Source organism: Bombina bombina, chromosome 6, assembly GCF_027579735.1.
Source record: "Bombina bombina isolate aBomBom1 chromosome 6, aBomBom1.pri, whole genome shotgun sequence".
Taxonomy (NCBI): domain Eukaryota; kingdom Metazoa; phylum Chordata; class Amphibia; order Anura; family Bombinatoridae; genus Bombina; species Bombina bombina.
Genome location: NC_069504.1, coordinates 92,104,592 through 92,126,641, shown reverse-complemented (window position 1 = coordinate 92,126,641; position 22,050 = coordinate 92,104,592). Strand labels below are relative to the sequence as shown.

The 22,050-nt window shown below is 36.2% G+C and overlaps 1 protein-coding gene across 4 annotated transcripts in view; it reads right to left on the bottom strand.

Annotated features, from left to right (window-relative positions):
- CACNA2D1 (calcium voltage-gated channel auxiliary subunit alpha2delta 1) overlaps window positions 1-22,050 on the bottom strand; it is a 1,258,723-nt gene that overhangs the window by 1,008,808 nt on the left and 227,865 nt on the right. For all 4 annotated transcript variants that reach the window (XM_053716513.1, XM_053716514.1, XM_053716515.1 and 1 more), the window contains exon 3: window positions 4,852-4,968. In XM_053716513.1, coding sequence (XP_053572488.1) covers window positions 4,852-4,968 — 117 coding nt within the window. The remainder of the gene's footprint in view (window positions 1-4,851; window positions 4,969-22,050) is intronic.

Below are 22,050 nucleotides of genomic sequence, written 5' to 3'. Positions count from 1 at the left end.
TTAAACACAAAGGGCTAGATTACAAACAGAGAGCAATCAATATCACAGGGTGCCTTATCTTTTGTGCAAACAATTTTCTGTGGCCCTATATTACATGTCCCTGTGGCCCTTTTTCCCAGTGTGGATATAGTTAACCTGAAACTTTGCTCGTCATACAGTTTATCTCAGTGTTTCTCAACTCCAGTCCTCAAATATCCATAAAGGGACAGATTTTAAGGATTTCCCTATCTGAGAGCACAGGTAACCAGCCCAGGCAATCAATACATCCTGGCAAGTTATGAGAGCTTGACAGCTGACCTGAGATTTTTGTGATATATTCAGGGCCGGCTCAACCATGGGACCAAGTGGGTCCATAGACCCAGACAGCACTTGACAAAGCGCAGCATTTTAGTAGCTGTCACACCCAGACCTCTCCTGTCCTCTGTCTCAGTGGGGGGAGTCACAGGCTCCAAGCAGCATAACCTCTTCATGTACAAAAACACAAGAATCGTTTAGGGGTGACATTTAAGGTTAAACAAGTGCATCTCTTTCATAACCTCCTTCACACTTATTGCACAATTGTGCATAAGCATTGGTTGCATGCAGGTAGGCAGGCTCAGTAAGGTCAGCGGCTAGGCTAGCATGTTTATTCGCTAATCAGTGATGTTAGTACTGGGGGGCCCCATGTGGTTTTTAACCCAGGCTGCACAATATCTTGAGCTGGCCCTGGATATATTGAATGGATATATAGATTGTAAGTTCCCACGGGAATAGGGTCCTTAATTCCTCCTGTATGTGTTTGTAAAATGTTGTTTCTTACAAGTTTTATAACATTGTTTTATCTAAATGAATTGTACCCATGGACAGCGCTGCGGAATATGTTGGCGCTTTATAAATAAAGTATAATAATATAATAATGCTTACCTTAACTTTATCAGGGCATAAAATAACGAAAGGCTAAGCCTCTAAGTAACCCTTGCCAATGCTCTAGGAACCCCCAGGGGTATATGTACCATAGGTTGAGAAACAAGGCCCTAGTCTATCGCTCAAGTGGTAAAAAAATAACCTTGGACTTGTAATGTGAGCACACAAAAAAAGCACTGTTTATTGTGATCAAGCAATGTTAATGCTCAATAGTGCTAATATTTTTGCACTCCACTTGTATTCTTGGTCAAAACGTTTTTAAACCATTTAAGTTCACACTCAATTTGTGAGCATAGAGCACAATAATGTGCAAATGAAACAGCAGTTTCGGGATACAACTCTTGAATTTATGTTCCTAGTCTTCTTTTCTGCGGCCAATCAGGGACATAATTTAAATTAGTTTGTGCTCTAATCTAACCAGTCCCTGTGTAGAATGCTGTAGGCTCAGGTAAATGTCATCACACTTAAGAATAATGTAGATACTTCAGTCTTTATTATATTTTACAGCAAAAGTAAGCAAAATAAATAATACATGGATATTGTAATATTGTTTTATATTTCCTAATTAAACATTTTACATAGAGACTAAATGTTGAGTTTAATTTTCCTTTATCACATGTAATTATATACAGGCTGTGCTAGTATTTTTACCAAAAAAATCCCAAAATATTTAACTTAAGTAACAGATGCAATTGTGCAACATTCTATATGTACCTGCATATGTGTTCTTACACAGCGTTTTATTTATTTACTTTATTATTTTAGTGTTTGAAATGAAAAAGAAAGGTCTTGGGCCCTGTTTAACCATGGCCAGACAGACATCGTGGCCAGCGGGCAGCAATATGTTTGCGCAATGCCGCCCTCTGCTCCTGCGTAATTAGCCTTGTCCGGGGTGATTGTATTTTCTGCCTTTTACGTTCTTTTAATCACTAATGTAAATTATGAAATAAGTTAGTTGCCAGTGATGTGAATTAAAACTGCAGCACCCAGTGGTTTACAAGGGGTTAATATATTCTTTGTGGATTATTAAATTCAAATCTTTTTTTTTATTTGAAGTGTGACAATATTCCAGCGATTTAGTAAAACTCTTGCTGTGACCTTATCTTTAAAAGAGATGGAACAGTCTACTGTTATACTTACACAAGGACTGTGATGCATATCTCACCACTACATTTATCAATATATCTTGATAGATATTTGTCATGTACAGCTTCCTTAGAGTAAAGAATAACCCTTTAATTACTTTGATAATAGATTAAATCAACATGATAACAGACATATATTTTTATTATTACTATTATCATTATTTCTTTTTATAAAGAACCAATATGTTATGCAGAGCAGACCAATGAGAACACACACAGATTATAATATAACTGATTAAGTTTCTGATATCGGTATAAGTCCTTAGGGTATAAAAAAAAAAAAAAAAAATATTTGTGAATGGTGCTTCTCATCTCATTAAATTATATAATTAATGATTTATTAATCAATTATTAATTCATTCATTCATTCATTAATGATTTATTAATCAATTCTTCAGGGCAGAGATATACTGCAATGTCACAGAACACATTTGTCCATACTTGGGCTTGACTAACCATTCTTACGCTCACTCTGTCAGGAAATAAATGCTTTTACACTGGTTCTGTCCATTAAATACGTATAACATTGAAAACGAATCCAATCAAAATTAAAACTGGATTCTAATATAGGGTTGAAGATAATAATGAACACAAGTCTGAGACTGGTAACCTGAATAGAAAATAAAAGTGAGAGGCCAGAACCCCAGAAAACCAGAGAGGCAATAGACAAAAAGATCAGAATTACATTAATGATTAAATTAATCAACTACCAATAGCGTGCTTTGTTTATGTACGATATATTTCCATGAAGACAAAAATATTCTCTGTTATTAAATATGTCTGCCCAACTTCACTTAAAGGGACACTGAAACCAAATTTTTTCTTTCGTGATTCAGATAGAGCATGCAATTTTAAGCAACTATCTAATTTACTCCTATTATCAATTTTTCTTCGTTCTCTTGCTATCTTTATTTAAAAAAGAAGGCATCTAAGCTAAGGAGCCAGCCAACTGCTGTTTCAGAACCCTGGAGAGCACTTGTTTATTGGTGCTGTCCAATCAGCAAGGACAACCCAGGTTGTTCACCAAAAATGGGCCGGCATCTAAACTTACATTCTTGCTTTTCAAATGAAGATTCCAAGAGAATGAAGAAAATTTGAAAGTAGGAGTAACTTAGAAAGTTGCTTAAAATTGCATACTCTATCTGAATCACAAAAGAAAAAAATTGGGTACAGTGTCCCTTTAACTGAAAATAATGTTTCATTTATTCAGTATTGCTTACTAATATGCCCCCCCCCCCCCCCTCTCGCCATGCAAGCTTTGATTGTTTTAAGGGACATGAACCCAACATTTTTCTTTCATTATTCAGTTAGAGCCTGCGATTTTATACAACTTTCTAATTTACTTCAATATCAAATTTCCTTTGTTCTCTTGGTATCTTTTGTTGAAAAGAAGGGATGTAGGCTTAGGAACGTGCACATGTTTGGAGCACTATATGGCAGCAGCATTGCAGGACTGTTATCCATGTGCAAGAGCACTAGATGGCAGCACTATTTCCTGCCATGTAATCTTCCAGACGCCTACCTAGGTATCTCTTTAAAACAGAATATCATGGGAATGAAGCAAATTTGATAATAGAAGTACATTGTAAACTTCTTTTAAATGTTATGTTCTGTCTCAATCACAAAATAATTTTTTGGGTTTCATATCCCTTTTTTCTTTCATGATTCAGATAGAACATGCAATTTTAAGCAACTGTACTCCTATTATCAATGTTTCTTCATTCTCTTGGTATCTTTATTTGAAAAAAGCAGGAATCTAATTTAAGGTGCAGATCCATTCTTTTTGTTCAACACCCTGGATAGCACTTGCTGATTGGATGGCTACACTTTTAAAATAAAGATAGCAAGAGAACAAAGAAACTTTGATAATAGGACTAACTGAGAAAGTTGCTTAAAATTGCATGCTCTATCTGAATCATGGAATAAAAAAATGGGGTGCAGTATCCCTTTAAGGAATCAGCACAAATAATGGACTTATAGGGTTATTTAATTTAAAGGGGCACTAAAACCTAAGAGATTGTTAATCTTTAAGATCATTTATAACCCTCTATAACTGGACTAATTTAAAAAATAAATAATTAAAAAAAAACTTTGCATTTTTGACTCAAGATAATCTTTGCTTTGAACAGTGAATACATCATTTTGTCTAGTAAAAACTCACATCATTCAGAGCATGACATTTTAAGACACTTTTTAAATTCACTTATATTTTTAAATGTGCTTCATTCTATTGGTATCCTTTTCTGAAAATGAATATGCACTTATCCACAACTAGTGGGAGCTAGCTGCTGATTGGTGCCTCCACACATATGTCTCATGATTGGCTAACTAGATGTGTTCAGCTAACTGCCAGTAGTGCAATGCTGTTCCTTCAGCAAAGGATAACAAGAGAATAAATCAAATTTGAAAATAGAAGTATATTGGAAAGTTGTTTAAAATTGTATGTTTTATCCAAATCATGAAATAAAATGTTGTGGTTTCCTGTCCCCATTGAAATTAATATATCAAAATTTAAATGTTGCATTTGATAAATGAAAAAAAAACATTTTGTTGCAAAAACAAAAGTTGAATGATCTGCTAACAAACAACATTAATATAACTAATGTGCCCTAATTTGTGTACATCATTCATTACAAACCATGAGCCTTTATCCCTCGGTTTTGTCTCTGTGTTTTTGGCATTTATTTATCTTTGATCATATCATAAAAGTACTCAGATGTCAATCATGTACAAGTTATTACAAGCTGTAAAGTTCACTCCAAAATCCAAAAATTGTAACTCATGTTAAGGATCTGAAACTTACCACCAGTGCTTTGGAGCGGTTTGTCAATAGTTTCTCAATATTGGTAGCAGCACTTTCCACCAGTTGTCCTGCATTATTGGCTTCAATAGTGTATAAATGTCTGTTTTTCAAGTAAATCTGGAGAAACATTGAAAGACAAAAAAGAAAAAGTTAAATTTCGCTACACAGCAGTCAAGTGTATAGATAAAGCTATTTACATTGCACTACAAATATTGACACAGTCTGCAGGTTGCTTGGCTCTGAAAGTGCTAGACCACAGGTTACTCTATATTGAAAGTGTCAGATCAATATGTTATACAAGAGATTTTTTTTACAAGTGTTGCAGAATATCTGGCTGGGTTCACTGTGCTAAATTATGCCTGGGACTGTCATGCCATTGAGTCTTTTTTTAACAAATTATGGCAAAAGACATTAAAACAATTCAGATAAACTTTTAACATAAAACCCAATGTCACAATTTAATTAGAAAAGGAAATTTTCTTTTAGGAAATCCTTTCAGTTTTTACTGACTCAGGTCCATAGCTCAGTTCCTTTATATTAAAGTGACATGGATGTTGAAATTAAAATTTAAAGGGACAGCATACTGTAAAGTTGGTTTCTCCTTAATGTGTTTCAAATAAGTTAAAAAAACAGCTGCTTAGCTTAAAATGTATGGGGATTTGTTCATTTAGGTATATTTTCATATATGAAATAGCTGCTTCTACTAACTGAAAGCACAACCCAATACAATGGGCTGATCTTGAAGGAAGAGATGATCTCAATATCTTTTCTGTTTAATTATTTACATAAAGTCCTCCTTATCTTCTTTATTACTGTTACTTAAATCCAATACTTAGATAGAACATGGAAATTAACATTTTAGTACCTCTCTGTCACACCCCCACGTGCAGCATTATTTTATCTAAACCTTTTAGTTTACATGTTTTGTTTGTAAACATAAATTAAGTTAAAAAATGTTCAGTATAGGTGCAGATACAATAGACAAAATCAGCTAATTCAAATGAGAAAATAAAGTAAAGGAACTATTTGTAAACTATTTAATTCCCTCCAGAAGGTAAAATGGGTGATTGTAAACACAAAAAAGGGGAGAAAATATTAGTACACTGTACAGTGAGTACACTGTCCCTTTAATGATTTACAGAGTGTGATTTGCTTTCTTATAATTTGTTAAAGCTTAGGTACTTTCAGCAGAGGCGTAACTAGAAACCACAGGGCCCAGGTGCAATAATCTAAGAAGCCCCCCCCCCCCCAAAAAAAAAGTGAATTTGATACATCTTTTTTTAACATTTAACACAGAAATAAATGTGAATCAGATTACGTCTGCAAAAGGAGGTACCCTGTGCCCACAGTCTGTGAGATGGTCTGACCCCCTATTACTGTATATAGTGACACTGTTTAACCCACCAGTACTGTATATAGTGAGTTAGTGACACAGTCTGTAATCTGGCGGTGAGATGGCTGGCCTGACCCTACCCACCCAGTACTTTATATAAAGCGACCACAGTAGTCTGTGACATGGTCCAGCCCCCCAGTACTGTATATAGTGGTACTGTATAGTGAAACAGTTTATCCCCCAATGCTGTAGTAACAAGGTCTGTAATCTGCTGGTTCCACCAACATACACACACATATACACACACACACACACACACACATACATGCATAAATACACACACAGTCACATACATACACACATACACACACACACACATGGACACAAACACACATGCATAAACACACACACACAGACATACACACACATATATACATACGCATGCCTATAGGTTTAAGCTTCGGTTTAATTGTACATTACAATCATCACCCTGTGAGGTCATAGAATAACAAATCTTTATTATTATTATTATATTAAATATAAATCAGATCTCAAAGGAGCCTAAATTAAATGGTTCATATAGAGAAGAACAAGAATTGTAATTCTATGAGCCATGACTTCCTGACCCCGTGGGTTGTTCTATATTACCAAGTTAGTATTTTACAGCATTAATAGTATCACAGAGACAGCAATATTTAACCGTTTTATTGCAAATTATTTAACCACTTGACTGGCAACAGCCAGACACGTCACACAATGTACCAACATGGAGGTCACTTCACGTTACTGACAATGTCCATAAAGGGATAATACATAAAGCTGAGGTTGCCATATCTTTCTTTCAGAAGGAGATTGTTTTTTATTTTAGGGATGTACTGATCTTTTAAGGCAGAATGAGACATTTTAGGTATAGATATATATATTCCACAAATGTACACACAGAAACACACATCTATATGTGTGTATATATATATATATATATATATATATATATATATATATATATATATATATATATATATATATTTATATTCATATAGATGTATAGGTATAGATATATATTTTCCACAAATGTACACACAGAAATACACACATATATGTGTGTATATATATATATATATATATTTATATTCATATAGATGTATAGGTATAGATATATTCAAACAACAAAAAACAAATGTGATGGTGCACAAAAAAACGATATCCCAGCTTCACAAGGAATGAATCAGAAGTGGTAAAAAAGTGCTAACATTTTATTAAAAACAAGTCACAAGGCATACATATGAGACTGTCCCAATCATAGACCACTGCAAGCAAAAGGCTGTGTGTATCACAATGTCTGGTGAATGCTGTTAAGGTCCGGTATGGAACAAGGCTCCACCCCTTTTGTGACATCACTATGCTCCTATGGTATAGATATATATTTTCCAAAAATACACACACACACATATATATATATATGGTTCTTTGTCAGTAAGACCAACGACAACATCAAGAAAAGAATGGCAAACCACAGAAGTTCAATCCGAACAGCATTAAAGAGACAACAATTGGATCAACCTGTAGCGGGGCATTTTCTACAGAACAACATACTGTAACGGACTTGAGATTCACATTGATCTATCATGTACCTCCCATGAAAAGAGGAGGAGTCAGAAGGACCAAATTATTACAATTGTAGTCCAAGTGGATCTACATGTTGGACACTATTTAGCCTAAGGATTTAAATGTAAACATTGATTGGCATTGTTACTTATAATGGAACATCATATAGGCCATGGTTTGTATACATGGGATTTAGAACATAGGTTGATGTCTCTACAACTATACAAGTTGACTCTTTGTAAGAAATCCCAATTGTGTTATTGTAGGATTAAGGAATTAATGTAGGTTATTAATTGCACATAGTCTGAATGGCTAGGGATTCAAGTTGGGCACTCTGTAGGATCAACATAGTCTAAACAAATTGGTATTCTTCAGAATTGACATGATGTATAAACTCAATAATGTGACCACATTATGGGATAGCGATATTTCTACCAATGTTAAATTTTGTACATTAAGTAGACATCTAGAAATTCCATCTGTAGACAATCAGACCAGTATTGATTATTATTCTAAATGATAAACAAAGGTAATTGGTTAAAATAGATATGCCTCTACTGAGCAGATACATACAAATACCATCTTTAGTTAAACAGATTAAGAGAGAATAGGTTAATATAGATATACCTTTACTAAGCAGCAATACAAATACAATCTTTAGTTAAAAGGACACTCAATCAAAATTAAACTTTCATTATTCAGATAGAGCATGCCATTTGAAAAAACTTTCCAATCGACTTCCATCAACAAAATGTGCACAGTCTTATATTTAAACTTTTTGAGTCACCAGCTCCTACTGAGCATGTGCAAGAATAAGTGTGTATGCGTTTGTGAATGGCTGATGGCTGTCACATGGTACGTGTATGCATTCGTGAATGGCTGATGGCTGTCACATGGTACAGGGGGAGTGGAAAAAGACATAACTTTAAAAATTGTCAGAAAAAAAATCTATTACTCATTTGAAGTTCAGACTAAGTGCTATTGCATTGTCTTGTTATCTTGCATGTGTTGTTTATGCAAATCTACTGTGTTGACTGGTCCTTTAATCAGAGTAGGATAGAACAGTTTCAGTCACTTTATGCGATAAAGAAAGGTGATCGGCTAAAATAATAATATTCATAACTCTAATGTTCATAAACATAGAGATATGTATTATCTTTACACACAACAACATATATTGTATACACTTTTACATACATTAGATAATATGTCAGGACATATAGTTGCTGTATGGATCTAACAACAATAATGATCTTTAATGATGGATTGAAACGGACAGCTTTATTGGCTTTACCAATAGTGATGTCATCATTACTCGTCCAGGATCTATGATGCAGTGTCAGACTCACCACGCTGAAGGGGTTGAATGTGATCAGGCATATAGGATGACAAGACATACAGGTACAGGATCAGATGGGATAGTAAAGGTAGGATTCGGATATTAATATGAATATTTGTATATTGAGAATTTAATTTGTATTGTAATAGAGGTGCAGATAGACCAACATAATTGTATAAAAGGTGAATGATTATGACATTAATACCGTCCATAACATCAAGCTAGAGATTGAAGGTCTAAATCTGTTTATAAACCCTATTTAAGTTGTCGGATATGTATATGCATATAATGCCTGTAAGGAATATAAATATGAATCCATGTCATATTATATTGTTATCTTTATTAACAATATCAATTTTGATGTGATACAATGTATATGTTTGATAATGCAATTTTGTATAGATTTATGTGTAACATAGGATAACATTGCTGGATAAGTGAATTCAGCTGTGAGTTCAGATACTGACAAGTGACTGGATGTGAGTTGGTGTTAGGACTTATATGGCTTTATAACACTGATTTTAAACACATTTGTTTGTCTAAGGAAGGGCTACACACCCCAAAAACGTTTATACATTAAATATCATTGAAACCCAAATCCAGAGTGTGCAACTATTATTTGAAAGTATATATATACTATATTAGTATTAAAATAAAAATAACATTTTCTTCTATATGAAGAACATTGGAATGTAAAGTATTCATAACTTCCTTTGGGTTTAGCACAGTTGGTCTAACGTGGTATTCGAAGTCCTGAAGTTAGCACGCATCAGTCTTTCGCTCACTCGCTATCTTTACTTTCATCTTGTAAAACACGCTCTAATCTGACCTCTTTAAAAAATTTACTTTGGGCACAGTTAGACAGCAAGCGAAAAATGTATTTAGCGCCAACTTAATGTATTTTTGTATATAAATTAACCGATCAGCTAAAGAAGGGAGTAAACCTTAACATTTTTACCTTCCCCTAAGTGATACAGCCAATCAGTAGCTGTACAGCCTGCCCCATAAGTTGTAACTAAATCACGCTCACAGTGCTCTGTAGATTTTCAAAGATGGATCTCCATGAGCATGTTTAGGTTACAGTTCATAGGGTCAATTAGAAGTTTTTCCACCCATCTTTACAAACTTTGAATAAAGCTTCAGGATAGGGGGACGCCTGTGACGCCCTGTGTAAAGCAGCATCAAGTAGTACTTTCGGGAACAACTACAAAAAATGGGGCAATATGACACAATTAGAATAAACATGCATTTGATTTCATGCTTATCGTCCAGTTAAATGTCATATTAACTCACGATCACTTAGACCAGGACATGCCCACAATCCACTGACCCTGTTCATAAAACTTCCAGGCACATTGGTCGCAAGCCAGACACATCCATGGCACACATGCAGCTCTGCACCTATTTCTGTGGTCTCACCATCAAAACATTATTTTTGTCCCACATCAAGACATCCATGACAGTGGGATTGTCCAGGGGCCACATTACATTATACTCACACTTATGCTAAAATAACACCTCATAATAAAATTCAATTAGTTCTTATACAAATCAAATATATACATTTTGATAAAAATACACATGCTTAATTACCTAATGAGATTGAAGTACTTTATATAATTACTGATATCTGTTTTCTGCTCAGTGGTGCTGAGGGGTGCACAAAACCCTCAGTGGGGCATTTTTATTTAACCACTAAATTATTTAAAGTTTCCTACTTTTTTTCACCAACAAACGATCTGCAGAGTGTGCCAATTTAATGATGGATTTGATTAGTGAGAAGAAATTTAGCAGCCTATAATGCAATGAGCTTTATAGCAATAGAACTGTTGCACTGCCTTTTGCAATTAATCAAAGAGATGCATTACAAAACGGCCCTGAGGAAACTAGCTAATTACCATGCTACTGATGGCACCAGGTGCTAGGTAGAAGCAATAAAATTTATGCCAGCGATCATTTTTCTTTCTTTTTTTATAGTTTTATCCTATTTATTTGCTAAGCCAGTGTGAAACCCCATTAGATTTCATGTTTACATTCATGATTTCCAACTATCGTCTCTTAAAATCACTTCTTTTTTTTTTTCGTTTGGCTTTAAAACATGCAATATTACTATAAATCTTATCCATATCAAAATGAAGTCATAATTATAACACTAAGCTCAAGCTTATACTTAAATGTACGTCCAACACATGCCTTATAGGAGTACTGGGAATAATGCCAGAGGACGACTTATGTAATACAACCTCCAACAAATGTGACAGTAAAAAGTAATAGCAAAAACTGGTAACATCTAAAATAATGTACCATGTCTAACGTGTTTCATATGGAACACTCATGTTTCATCATTCTTGATGTGGTTAGAAACTTTAAAAAAAAAAACAAAGTATTGAAAGTTGTATACTACCGAATGCTATGGTATAGATTATATCCCATTTGTAGCAGTATATCTGGTTTAAGGAATGCTGCCTATTATGTTACTACAGTGACACGAGTAGAAGAGGTGTACTGCTGAACATGCTTCTTGTGGGTTGCTCTTGCATGAACAGTGCCGTAGGGCTAGCACCGCTATTGGCTTAAAGGTAGAAATGTCAACACAATGTAAAAAAATTAGCTATGCCGGGGGGGGGCATAGGATCTCAGTTTAGCAGTGAAGCGACTGCGAAATAAAAGTACCTTTTACACCGTTTTTTTTTTTCATTAATGACGGTTGCCTTTATTTTTAGCGATTGTAAATCCTAGTGTTTTTGAAACGGTAGGATGTACCATCACTTTAATGTATATCCAGATAGCATTCTTGTAACACCACAATTTTTTCTTTCAGGATTCAGATAGAGCATACAATTTTAAACTTTCCAATATACCTCTATTATCAAATTTTCTTCATTCTCTTTGTATCCTTTGTTGAAAATCATCAAGGTTCGCCCAGGAGTTTGCACGTGTCTGCAGCACTACATGGCAGCAGCTTTTGCAAGAATGTTATACATTTGCAAGAGCACTAGATGGCAACACCTATTCCTGCCATGTAGTGTTCCAGACATGTGCATGTTACCTACATACCTAGGTATCTCTTCATCAAAGAATACAATGAGAATGAATCAAATTTGATAATAGGAGTAAATTAGAAACTTTTTTTTTTTAATTGTATGCTCTGTCTTTTTTATGTTTTATGTCCCTGCACTAGATTATTGTAGTCACAGACTTACTTCTAAGTAGTAGCTGGCACAGTATTAGTTTATGTGCAATGCTTTTGTATTACAGGTGTACACAATATGTTTATCAGAATAATATATACATATACAGCTCTAAGGGAAAGATAAAAAAGTACAGCCAATGAAAAAATGTAAGGCCTGCCAATCAAAGTGCAACTGGTCATACTGACCCTTCTCCTTTGCATGTGCACGTAGTTAAAGGAACATTGTACACTACATTTTTCTTTGCATAATTGTTTTGTAGATAGGTTTTATAAAGCCCACCTGGGAGTGTATAACTTTGCTTATTTTTAAATAACAGTGTGCTGTTTTTCAGACTCCTAACCAAGCCCCAAAGTTTTAGATGTATACTGAATATATACAGACTTCAGATAGCTTCTGTTCGTATAATGGGTCTTTTCATATGCAGAAGAGGGGGGAGGGTCTACTCTCAGCCCCTTTCAGTGGGTGCCCCAGCCTAACCTCATCAACAGTGCTAAATTGGGAGCTTCTAAGTTGTTAAAAGGTTTAATACTGGATTTTTATATCAGTATATGTGCATATTCTTCTTTATAGTAGTGTCTATTACATGCAGTTAAATGAAAATGTGTGTATACTGTCCCTTTAACAAGCGGAGTACAGTGACTCTGAGATGGTCAATGTGTTCTCAGAAAAGAGACATAACTAGATTTACATTTCCTTTGTTAAATAGCACAGCTTAAAGTGAAGGTCAAGTCTGGGGTTGTGCTTAGCAGTTTTCAATATTTTAGCTAAAATGAGTATGATGTTCATTCATCAAAGTATAGATAGATACAAGCAAAAGATTTATATTTTACGTTTTGAAACCGCTCCGTTTCAGCTGTAAAATCCGCCCGTCATAGTGCCTTTATTGATTGACATCTTTTGGCTCCAATCTATTGTTTTACCCCGTGGCGTCCAGCCCCTTTTCGTTTTCGTCATTGTCAGCTTATGCGCATGCGTGTAAGTAAACATCGCGTCATCATCATCATGCTCGTCCCCGTAACGCGCATTCGTTGTTTGCTCGCAAAATTACTGCATACAAAGTTACGGCCGTTAATTACGCGCATGCGCTATTGAGCTGACCGTACGCATGCGCATTTCAAACAGAACAAGGGTGCACGAGCGTAGTCTCGTTGTAAGAAACAAAGCGACGTCATCAAGTCAGAATAAGGAAGTCCTGTATGGGCGGAGATAAACGCAATAACGGAGCAACATTATAAATACATTTTTTGGGCAAAGGGTTAGTTATTTATACATATAAAGTAAGCGAATTTAATGTTTTTAAGATAATCTTCAACATGATGTATTTTGAATCCCAAAAATTGACCTTCACTAATAGCTACAATTCTCCAGTTGTGTTCTATAATTGCCGTAAGGGGTCTTATCTTTTCCGCTTCTGGTCTTTGTTCTTAAGAGATAATTTCAGTTTAATGATTGCATTGCTGTGACCAAATTATTAAGGCTCATTTTAAATTTTATTTTAACATTCAAGATCTCAAAAGGTTATTATATGTTTTATAGAGCTTAGAATCTGCACTGTAAAAAAAAATGTAATAAGGTTATACAGACAAAACAGTTATTGCCCTTGTAAATATATGGAATATACACACTTTCTCTAAAATAAAATTTTCACTTTACAGTTAAGGTGAATAATGCCTTTTAAAGGAACATTAACATTTATATTTCTTTCTTGCAATTTTAAGAAAGCTATTTTATATTTTTCTAAATGCACAAGAGCTTTAAAAACCAATTTCCCTGTGTTAAAAAAATTATATATATAAATATATATTAGCTGTTGCCCGCGGCTTCGCTTGCATGGATTTTGTGATTTGTAAAAAATAGCGAAAAACGCAACCACTCATAACGACATGCGCTCACGTGTGTGCCCGTTCGGGTTGCACACTCGCTGACATGAACTTCTTGAGTTTTTGCTAATTCTGTGTGTTTCTTGTAATCTAAATACCAATTTTCGTGTCTATAACATCTTTGCTTTTTGAGATATAGGTATCCTCATAAATCAGCCCCCCCCTTTTGATCCCCCTTAAGTGGATTTTTGGGAAATGGTAATACACATGTTTTTTTTATTTTTCAAGGAGAATCTAAATACCAATTTTCACGTCTGTAACATTGTCTCTTTTTGAGATATAGGTATCCTCATAAATCAGCCCTCCCTCTTTTGACCACCCTTAAATGGATTTTGGGGAAATGGTAAAAAACATGTTTCGTTATTTTTCAAGGAGAATCTAAATACCAATTTTTATGTCTGTAACATCGTCAGTTTTTTAAAAATATAGGTATCCTCATAAAAAAGTTCACCCCCCTTTTTCACCCACTTAGGGACGTAATTTCCAAAAATCCTTCCTTAGAGGGTGCCTACATCATAAAAACAAAGTAACTTACAAATTTCACATTTCTAGGCTAAACGGTTTATGCTCTGCGTTGATGAGGCAATCAGTCAGTCAATCAGGACTTCTTTATATATATATATATATATATATATATATATATATATATATATATATATATATATATATATATATATATATATACTGTATATACACATACACTCACTGGCCACTTTATTAGGTACACTTGTTCAATAGCTTAGTAACACAAATTGCTAATCACATGGCAGCAACTCAATTTATTTATTTATTTATAAAATATTTTACCAGGAAGGATACATTGAGATTTCTCTCGTTTTCAAGTATGTCCTGGGATCACAAAACATTGCATTGATACAATAGGGTACAATAAAATACAAAAACAATAATAAAAATACACATTATATGCAAACATTTAACATAGAGCAGGTATGAAATATTTAATCAACCATGACAGGAGCATTCTGTTTTGAGATATGTATAAAGGGATCTCTTAAAGGATTTTAGGCTTGGGGAAGTTTTTAAAGTGTGAGGGAGGTCATTCCATAATTGTGGCGCTCTGTAGGAAAAGGAGGATCGAGCTGCTTTTTTTTTGTATTGAGGCAAGCTAAATAATGTGCTGTTATTGGATCGGAGGTTATAGGAGGTGGGAATAGCAGGGGAGAGCATTCTGCTCAGGTAGGGTGGGAGCTTCCCAGAAAGGCTCTTAAAGACAAGGCAGGAAAGATGGAGGGTGCGTCTGGATTCCAGCGACAGCCAGTTTAGTTCTTTTAGCATGTCACAATGGTGGGTCCTGTAGTTACATTGTAGCGCAAAGCGGCAGAGCGAGTTATATAACGTATTTAGTTTATTAAGGTGAGTTTGCGGAGCAGGTGCATATACTATGTCCCCATAATCCAAGATAGGCATCAGCATTTGCTGTACAATCTTTTCCTTTACTGTAGGGCTGAGGCAAGATTTGTTTCTGTACAGGGCACCTAGTTTTGGATAAAGTTTAGAGGCAATTTTTTCTATGTGGAGTCCAAAAGATAGATTGGGGTCTAACAACATACCTAAGTATTTAAAAGAGTGGACTGCGGTCAGCGTGCAATTGGATTTTGTTTTGATGCGAAGATGGGAATTTTGTAATTTATGTATTTTAGGTCCCATTCCAAAGATCATTGTGACCGTTTTGTCAGTGTTTAGGAAGAGTTTGTTTTTCGAGATCCACTTTTCTACCTCTGTGAACTGGTCTTGGAGCACTGTTTCAAGCTGCAGCAGATCAGATTTGTTTGCATAGATTACCGTGTCGTCTGCGTACATGTGTACAGTTGAGGATTTGCAGACATTAGGCAAATCATTTATAAATAATGTGAATAGTAGGGGGCCGAGAATGGAACCTTGGGGAACACCACATGTGACTGGGAGAGGGAGGGAGTCAATGTTAGAGACAGAGACATATTGTGATCGATCCGATACATATGATTTAAACCAGGTTAACGGGTGATCAGCAATACCAGAGTTTTTTAGTTTGAGAAGTAGTAGGTCATGGTCCACTGTGTCAAAAGCCTTTGCAAAATCAAGGAAAATAGCTCCAGTTAGGTCTCCTTGTTCCATGGCAGTTTGGATGTCGTTGCAAACTTTTAGGAGGGCAGTTGTAGTGGAGTGATTCGGTCTGAAACCTGATTGATCAGGGGTCAGATAGTTAGAAAGTTGGTAATACTCGCATAATTGCGTATGGACGCATTTTTCTAGGATTTTTGACAATACAGGGAGCAGTGATATAGGACGATAGTTAGAAACCAAGGTTAACTCCCCACTTTTATGAATAGGCACTACTCTTGCAGTTTTCCAGAGTTTGGGTATGTATCCAGACACCAAGGATTCGTTAATTAGGGTTGCAACAGGCTTAGCAATTGCCGGCGCACTGAGCTTCAACAGCATTGCTGGGATTTGATCAGGTCCTGACTGGTTTTTCATTTTTAGATTATCGAGGTGTTTCTTAATGACATTGAAGGGTACAGGTCTAAAATTGAACTTTTCTATATTGGGTCTTTGCTGTTTTAGTGGGGCCTGATCCACATTTGTAGCTTCAGGATGCGTGCCATTTATTAGTTTGTCAATCAGGGTGGTGGAGCATCCTACAAAATAATTGTTAAAGGCATTTGCTACTTCTAAGGGGAGTTGCAGGTTTTGGTTATCCACATTGACAGTGGAGGGTTGGGAGTGGATTGGTGGATTTTGTAAGTTATTTATGAGTTTCCAAAACTTTCTAGGGTTACATATATTATTGTTCAGATTTTCACAGAAATATTGTGCCTTAGCAGATGATACTAAGTTAAGTAAGGTCATTAGGTCAGAGCAGGATGAACTCTCTTTGCAAAGGGATTTGCTAAAATTAGAACTATGGGCAAGTGAATGGAAAATGAGATTTAATACGGAAAAATGTAAGGTTCTACATTTTGGAAGTAAAAATAAGCAGGCTATGTATTTTTTAAATGGGACAAGACTTAGCCAAACACAGGAGGAAAGGGATTTGGGAGTAGTAATAGATAACAAGCTAAAGATGAGTGCACAATGCAGGGCAGCGGCTTCAAAGGCTAATAAGATACTAGCATGTATTAAAAGAGGCATTGATTCAAGGGAGGAAAGCATAATTCTGTCATTATATAAAGCCCTGGTAAGACCTCACCTTGAGTTTGGAGTGCAGTTCTGGGGACCGATTGCTAAAAAAGATATTGCAGAACTAGAAAAAGTTCAGAGAAGGGCCACAAAGCTAATAAGGGGATTGGAGAAATTAACCTATGAGGAGAGGCTAGCCAAACTGGGTCTGTTCTCTTTAGAAAAAAGGCGCTTGAGAGGTGACATGATTACTTTATATAAATATATTCAAGGCCCATATACAGAGATGGCAGAAGCTCTTTTTATTCCAAGAAAATTGGTTCTGACAAGAGGTCATAATTTAAGGTTGGAGGAAAGGAGATTTAATCTCCTGCAACGGAAACGTTTTTTCACTGTAAGAGCAATAAAATTGTGGAACTCATTACCAAAGGAGGTAGTGAATGCCAATACCATAGATACATTTAAAAATAGTCTGGATAAATTTCTGTATATAAACAAAATTCATGGATATGATTGCTAGTATTAAATGGGTCACATTTTAATGGGGTTATTTAAGCTTAACTGGAGCTTTTTGTAAGTATTTTAGATTTGTATAGGTTGAACTCGATGGACTTCAGTCTTTTTTCAACCTTATCTACTATGTTACTATGTTACTATGTTAGCCAATTTTGTTTGTTTAGTACATATATTTCGCCATTTTCTATATACACAGTGATCATTCATAGAGCCAGTATGCTTGAACTTTGACCACAATGAATCCCGAAATTGGTACATTTGAATGAGGTCAGCTGTGATCCAATTCAAGTGTGCTCCTTTTACTCTCACCTTACGCAGCGGTGCATGTAAATTCCAAACTTGTAGGAGTTCAGACTGAAAGAATTCAACTGCAGAGTCTAGATCTGGGATTAGGTTTAATCTGTGCCAGGGGAGGTTCTTGATGTCATTTAGAAATGATTGAAGATTAAATTTTTTGAAGGACCTGGTGATTGTAACCTTGGGAGAGGATTTAGTTGCCTTTATTTTGCGCACGCAGTACACTAAGCAGTGGTCACTGAAATTGTTAGGGAGAACACCTGCCTCCTGGATTCGGTCGGGAGAAGTGGAGAGAATCCAGTCGAGCAGGGTATGATTATGGCTTTTGATGTTTATGCGAGTTGGGGAGGAGATTAATTGCGTTAGATGCAAAGATTTAAACAGCGAGCGACAACTGTTATTTTTTGGATTCAGCCAATCGATGTTAAAATCTCCAAAAACCAAAATTTCACTTTTTGGGTTTTGAGTTATGGATTCACTAAGGAGCTGTGCTATGTCCGAAATGGAATGCACAGGGGAGCTTGGTGGGCGGTAGATTCCTGCAACAATGATTGATTTACTGCACGGGATCTCAATTTTGAAAGAAAGGAAATCAAAGGTGGCAGGAGAGCTAGATTTTTGTAAGGGGGTGAACTTTGTGGAATTGTCAACATAAATTACAATGCCACCTCCTCTCTTTGCTCTATCATTTCTATGGCATGAATATCCATGTATTGCAATGGCAGAGTCAGGTATTTTTGCGGTTAGCCACGATTCAGAGATCACAATGATTTTGGGTTTGTATTGTAAACACCAAGCTTGCAGTGCATCAATTTTTGGTAGTAAGCTGCGGATATTACAGTGCACAAAGGAGAGGCCTTTCTTAGCTGGAAGGCTAGGAATGGAATTTGTTAGGGGACCAGGGTTAGACTCTACGTCATTTGCAAGGGCAAGTAACATAAGGAATAGGAATTTGGAAATCATTTTTGATTGGCCATATAGTGAATGTGATACTTTATAATATTGTGAGGTGGGGGTAGGATGGTTATTTTTTATAACCCTCCACCAGCACTCAGCAGATAAGTTACAGCAACAGAGCAGGCCATGATGTATGATAATTTGTTTTCCAGTTTGAGGTGTGTGCTTATGGCGGTTATTATGTGAACCAAATTGGAGTGAGAAAAGGGTTATCATGAATAACAGTAAGGATATATTTGGATTCATGTTAGTGGTATGAGGTGTGTAGATAAAAAATAAAAATGAAAAGTATATACACTATTGATGTGTGATATATAGCTATATGTAGGAAGAGAGGGTATTTATTCTATAGGGTTAAGTAGAAGGAAGGATGTGCTGATCAGTGGTTGCAACTGTCATTTAAGGAGAATGAAAGAAGTGTGGGAGACTATCTATAAAGGAAGAAATGAGCCTGGGGTGGGTGGGGTGAGGGGCAGAGTGGGAGGGAAACTATCTTGCAGGATCTACCTTTTTGCAAAGCAGGGGCACAGCTGAGATAAGTTCTGTATTTTCTTGCAAGGCTTGGGTAGATATGTTTAAAAATCAGGCTTTTTGCAAAGCAGGGGCACAGCTGAGATAAGTTCTGTATTTTCTTGCAAGGCTTGGGTAGATATGTTTAAAAATCAGGCTTTTTGCAAAGCAGGGGCACAGCTGAGATAAGTTCTGTATTTTCTTGCAAGGCTTGGGTAGATATGTTTAAAAATCAGGCTTTTTGCAAAGCAGGGGCACAGCTGAGATAAGTTCTGTATTTTCTTGCAAGGCTTGGGTAGATATGTTTAAAAATCAGGCTAAAGGAGAGAGATAAATTAGCGTCAGATTGGGCTGCAAACATTTAGAGGAATGGGGAGGGAATATCTATGAACATTTGAGCTAAGGGTCATAAAAGCAAAAACACAGGGAAAGTTAAAATTACAGAGATAACACAGAGGTATTCATGTAGGGGAATAAAACCATTAAAGTTCAAAAAAAGATACATGGCCTTAGCTGATTAAACTAACTTTTAACATAATGGTCAGACATAATGGTAATAAAATATGCATTTTAAATCATAAAAACAAAACAATAAATAGCCAATACATATAACAATACACACATCAGAAAATAACAGGGTAGGTTAAATATAATGATATAACTATCTTGCAGGATCTACCTTTTTGCAAAGCAGGGGCACAGCTGAGATAAGTTCTGTATTTTCTTGCAAGGCTTGGGTAGATATGTTTAAAAATCAGGCTTTTTGCAAAGCAGGGGCACAGCTGAGATAAGTTCTGTATTTTCTTGCAAGGCTTGGGTAGATATGTTTAAAAATCAGGCTTTTTGCAAAGCAGGGGCACAGCTGAGATAAGTTCTGTATTTTCTTGCAAGGCTTGGGTAGATATGTTTAAAAATCAATGTATTTAGGCATCTAGACGTGGTGAAGACGACTTGCTGAAGTTCAAACTGAGCAACAGAATGGGGAAAAATGGGGATTTAAATGACTTTGAACATGGCATGGTTGTTGGTGCCAGACGGGCTGGTCTGAGTATTTCAAAAACTGCTGATCCACTTTGATTTTCACATGCAACCAACCCTAGGGTTTACAGAGAATGGTCCAAAAAAGAGAAAATATCCAGTAAACGGCAGTTGTGTGGATGACAATGCCTTGTTGATGTCAGAGGAAAATGGGCAGACTGGTTTGAGATGATAGAAAGACAACAGTAACTCAAATAACCACTCATTACAACCCAGGTATGCAAAATAACATCTCTGTACGCACAACATGTCAAAGCTTGAAGCAGATGGGCTACAGCAGCAGAAGACCACACCGGGTGCCACTCCTGTCAGCTAAGAACAGGAAACTGAGGCTACAATTCAAACAGGCTCACCAAAATTGGACATAAGAAGATTGGAAAAAAACGTTGCCTGGTTTGATAAGTCTCAATTTCAGCTGCGACATTCAGATAGTAGGATCAGAATTTGGCGTAAACAACATGAAAGCATGGATCCATCCTGCCTTGTATCAACAGTTCAGGCTGGTGATGGTGGTGGTGTAATAGTGTGGGAGATATTTTCTTTGCACACTTTGGGCCCCTTAGTATCAATTGAGCATCGTTTAAATGCCACGGCCTACCTGAGTATTGTTGCTGACCATGTCTGTGCCTTTATGACTACAGTGTACCCATCTTCTGATGGCTACTTCCAGCAGGATAACGAACCATGTCACAAAGCTCAAATCATCTCAAACTGGTTTCTTAAACATGACAATGAGTTCACTGTACTCCAATGGCCTCCATAGTCACCAGATCTCAATCCAATAAAGCACCTTTGGGATGTGGTGGAACGGGAGATTCGCATCATAGGTGTGCAGTCGACAAATCTGCAGCAACTGAGTGATGCTATCATGTCAATATGGACCAAAATCGTGTACCTAATAAAGTGGCTGAAGAGTGTATATGGGTGCAAGGCCAAAAGGGAAAATTCCAAAACAAATTAGTTCAACACACAGAGAAAGTCCAGCACACACTTGCAAACACTCAGCTAAGATTAAAAGCAAAACTGGAAGAGTAAGTTACCGCATCTGGCCAAATGGGACAAGCCCAGGTACCAGGTCAAAGTAACTTGTACCACATCAAGGATTACATAAGTCGATGCACCCATGACTTGTTCCCAGTTTGTTTGATTGAGAGCTTGCATTGTATGGCTGTATTAGGGACCCAGGTTTTGGGTGAGACATTGACATGGTACCTGGGCTTGTCCCATTTGGCCAGATGTGGTAACTAACTCTTCCAGTTTTGCTTTTAATCTTAGCTGAGTGGTTGCAAGTGAGTGCTGGACTTTCTCTGTGTGTTGTACTAATTTGTTTTGTAATTTTCCCTTTTGGCCTTGCATCCAAACTTGTCTGGGGTTAACTGCCTGAGACTCTGGGGACAGTGCAGCTACATG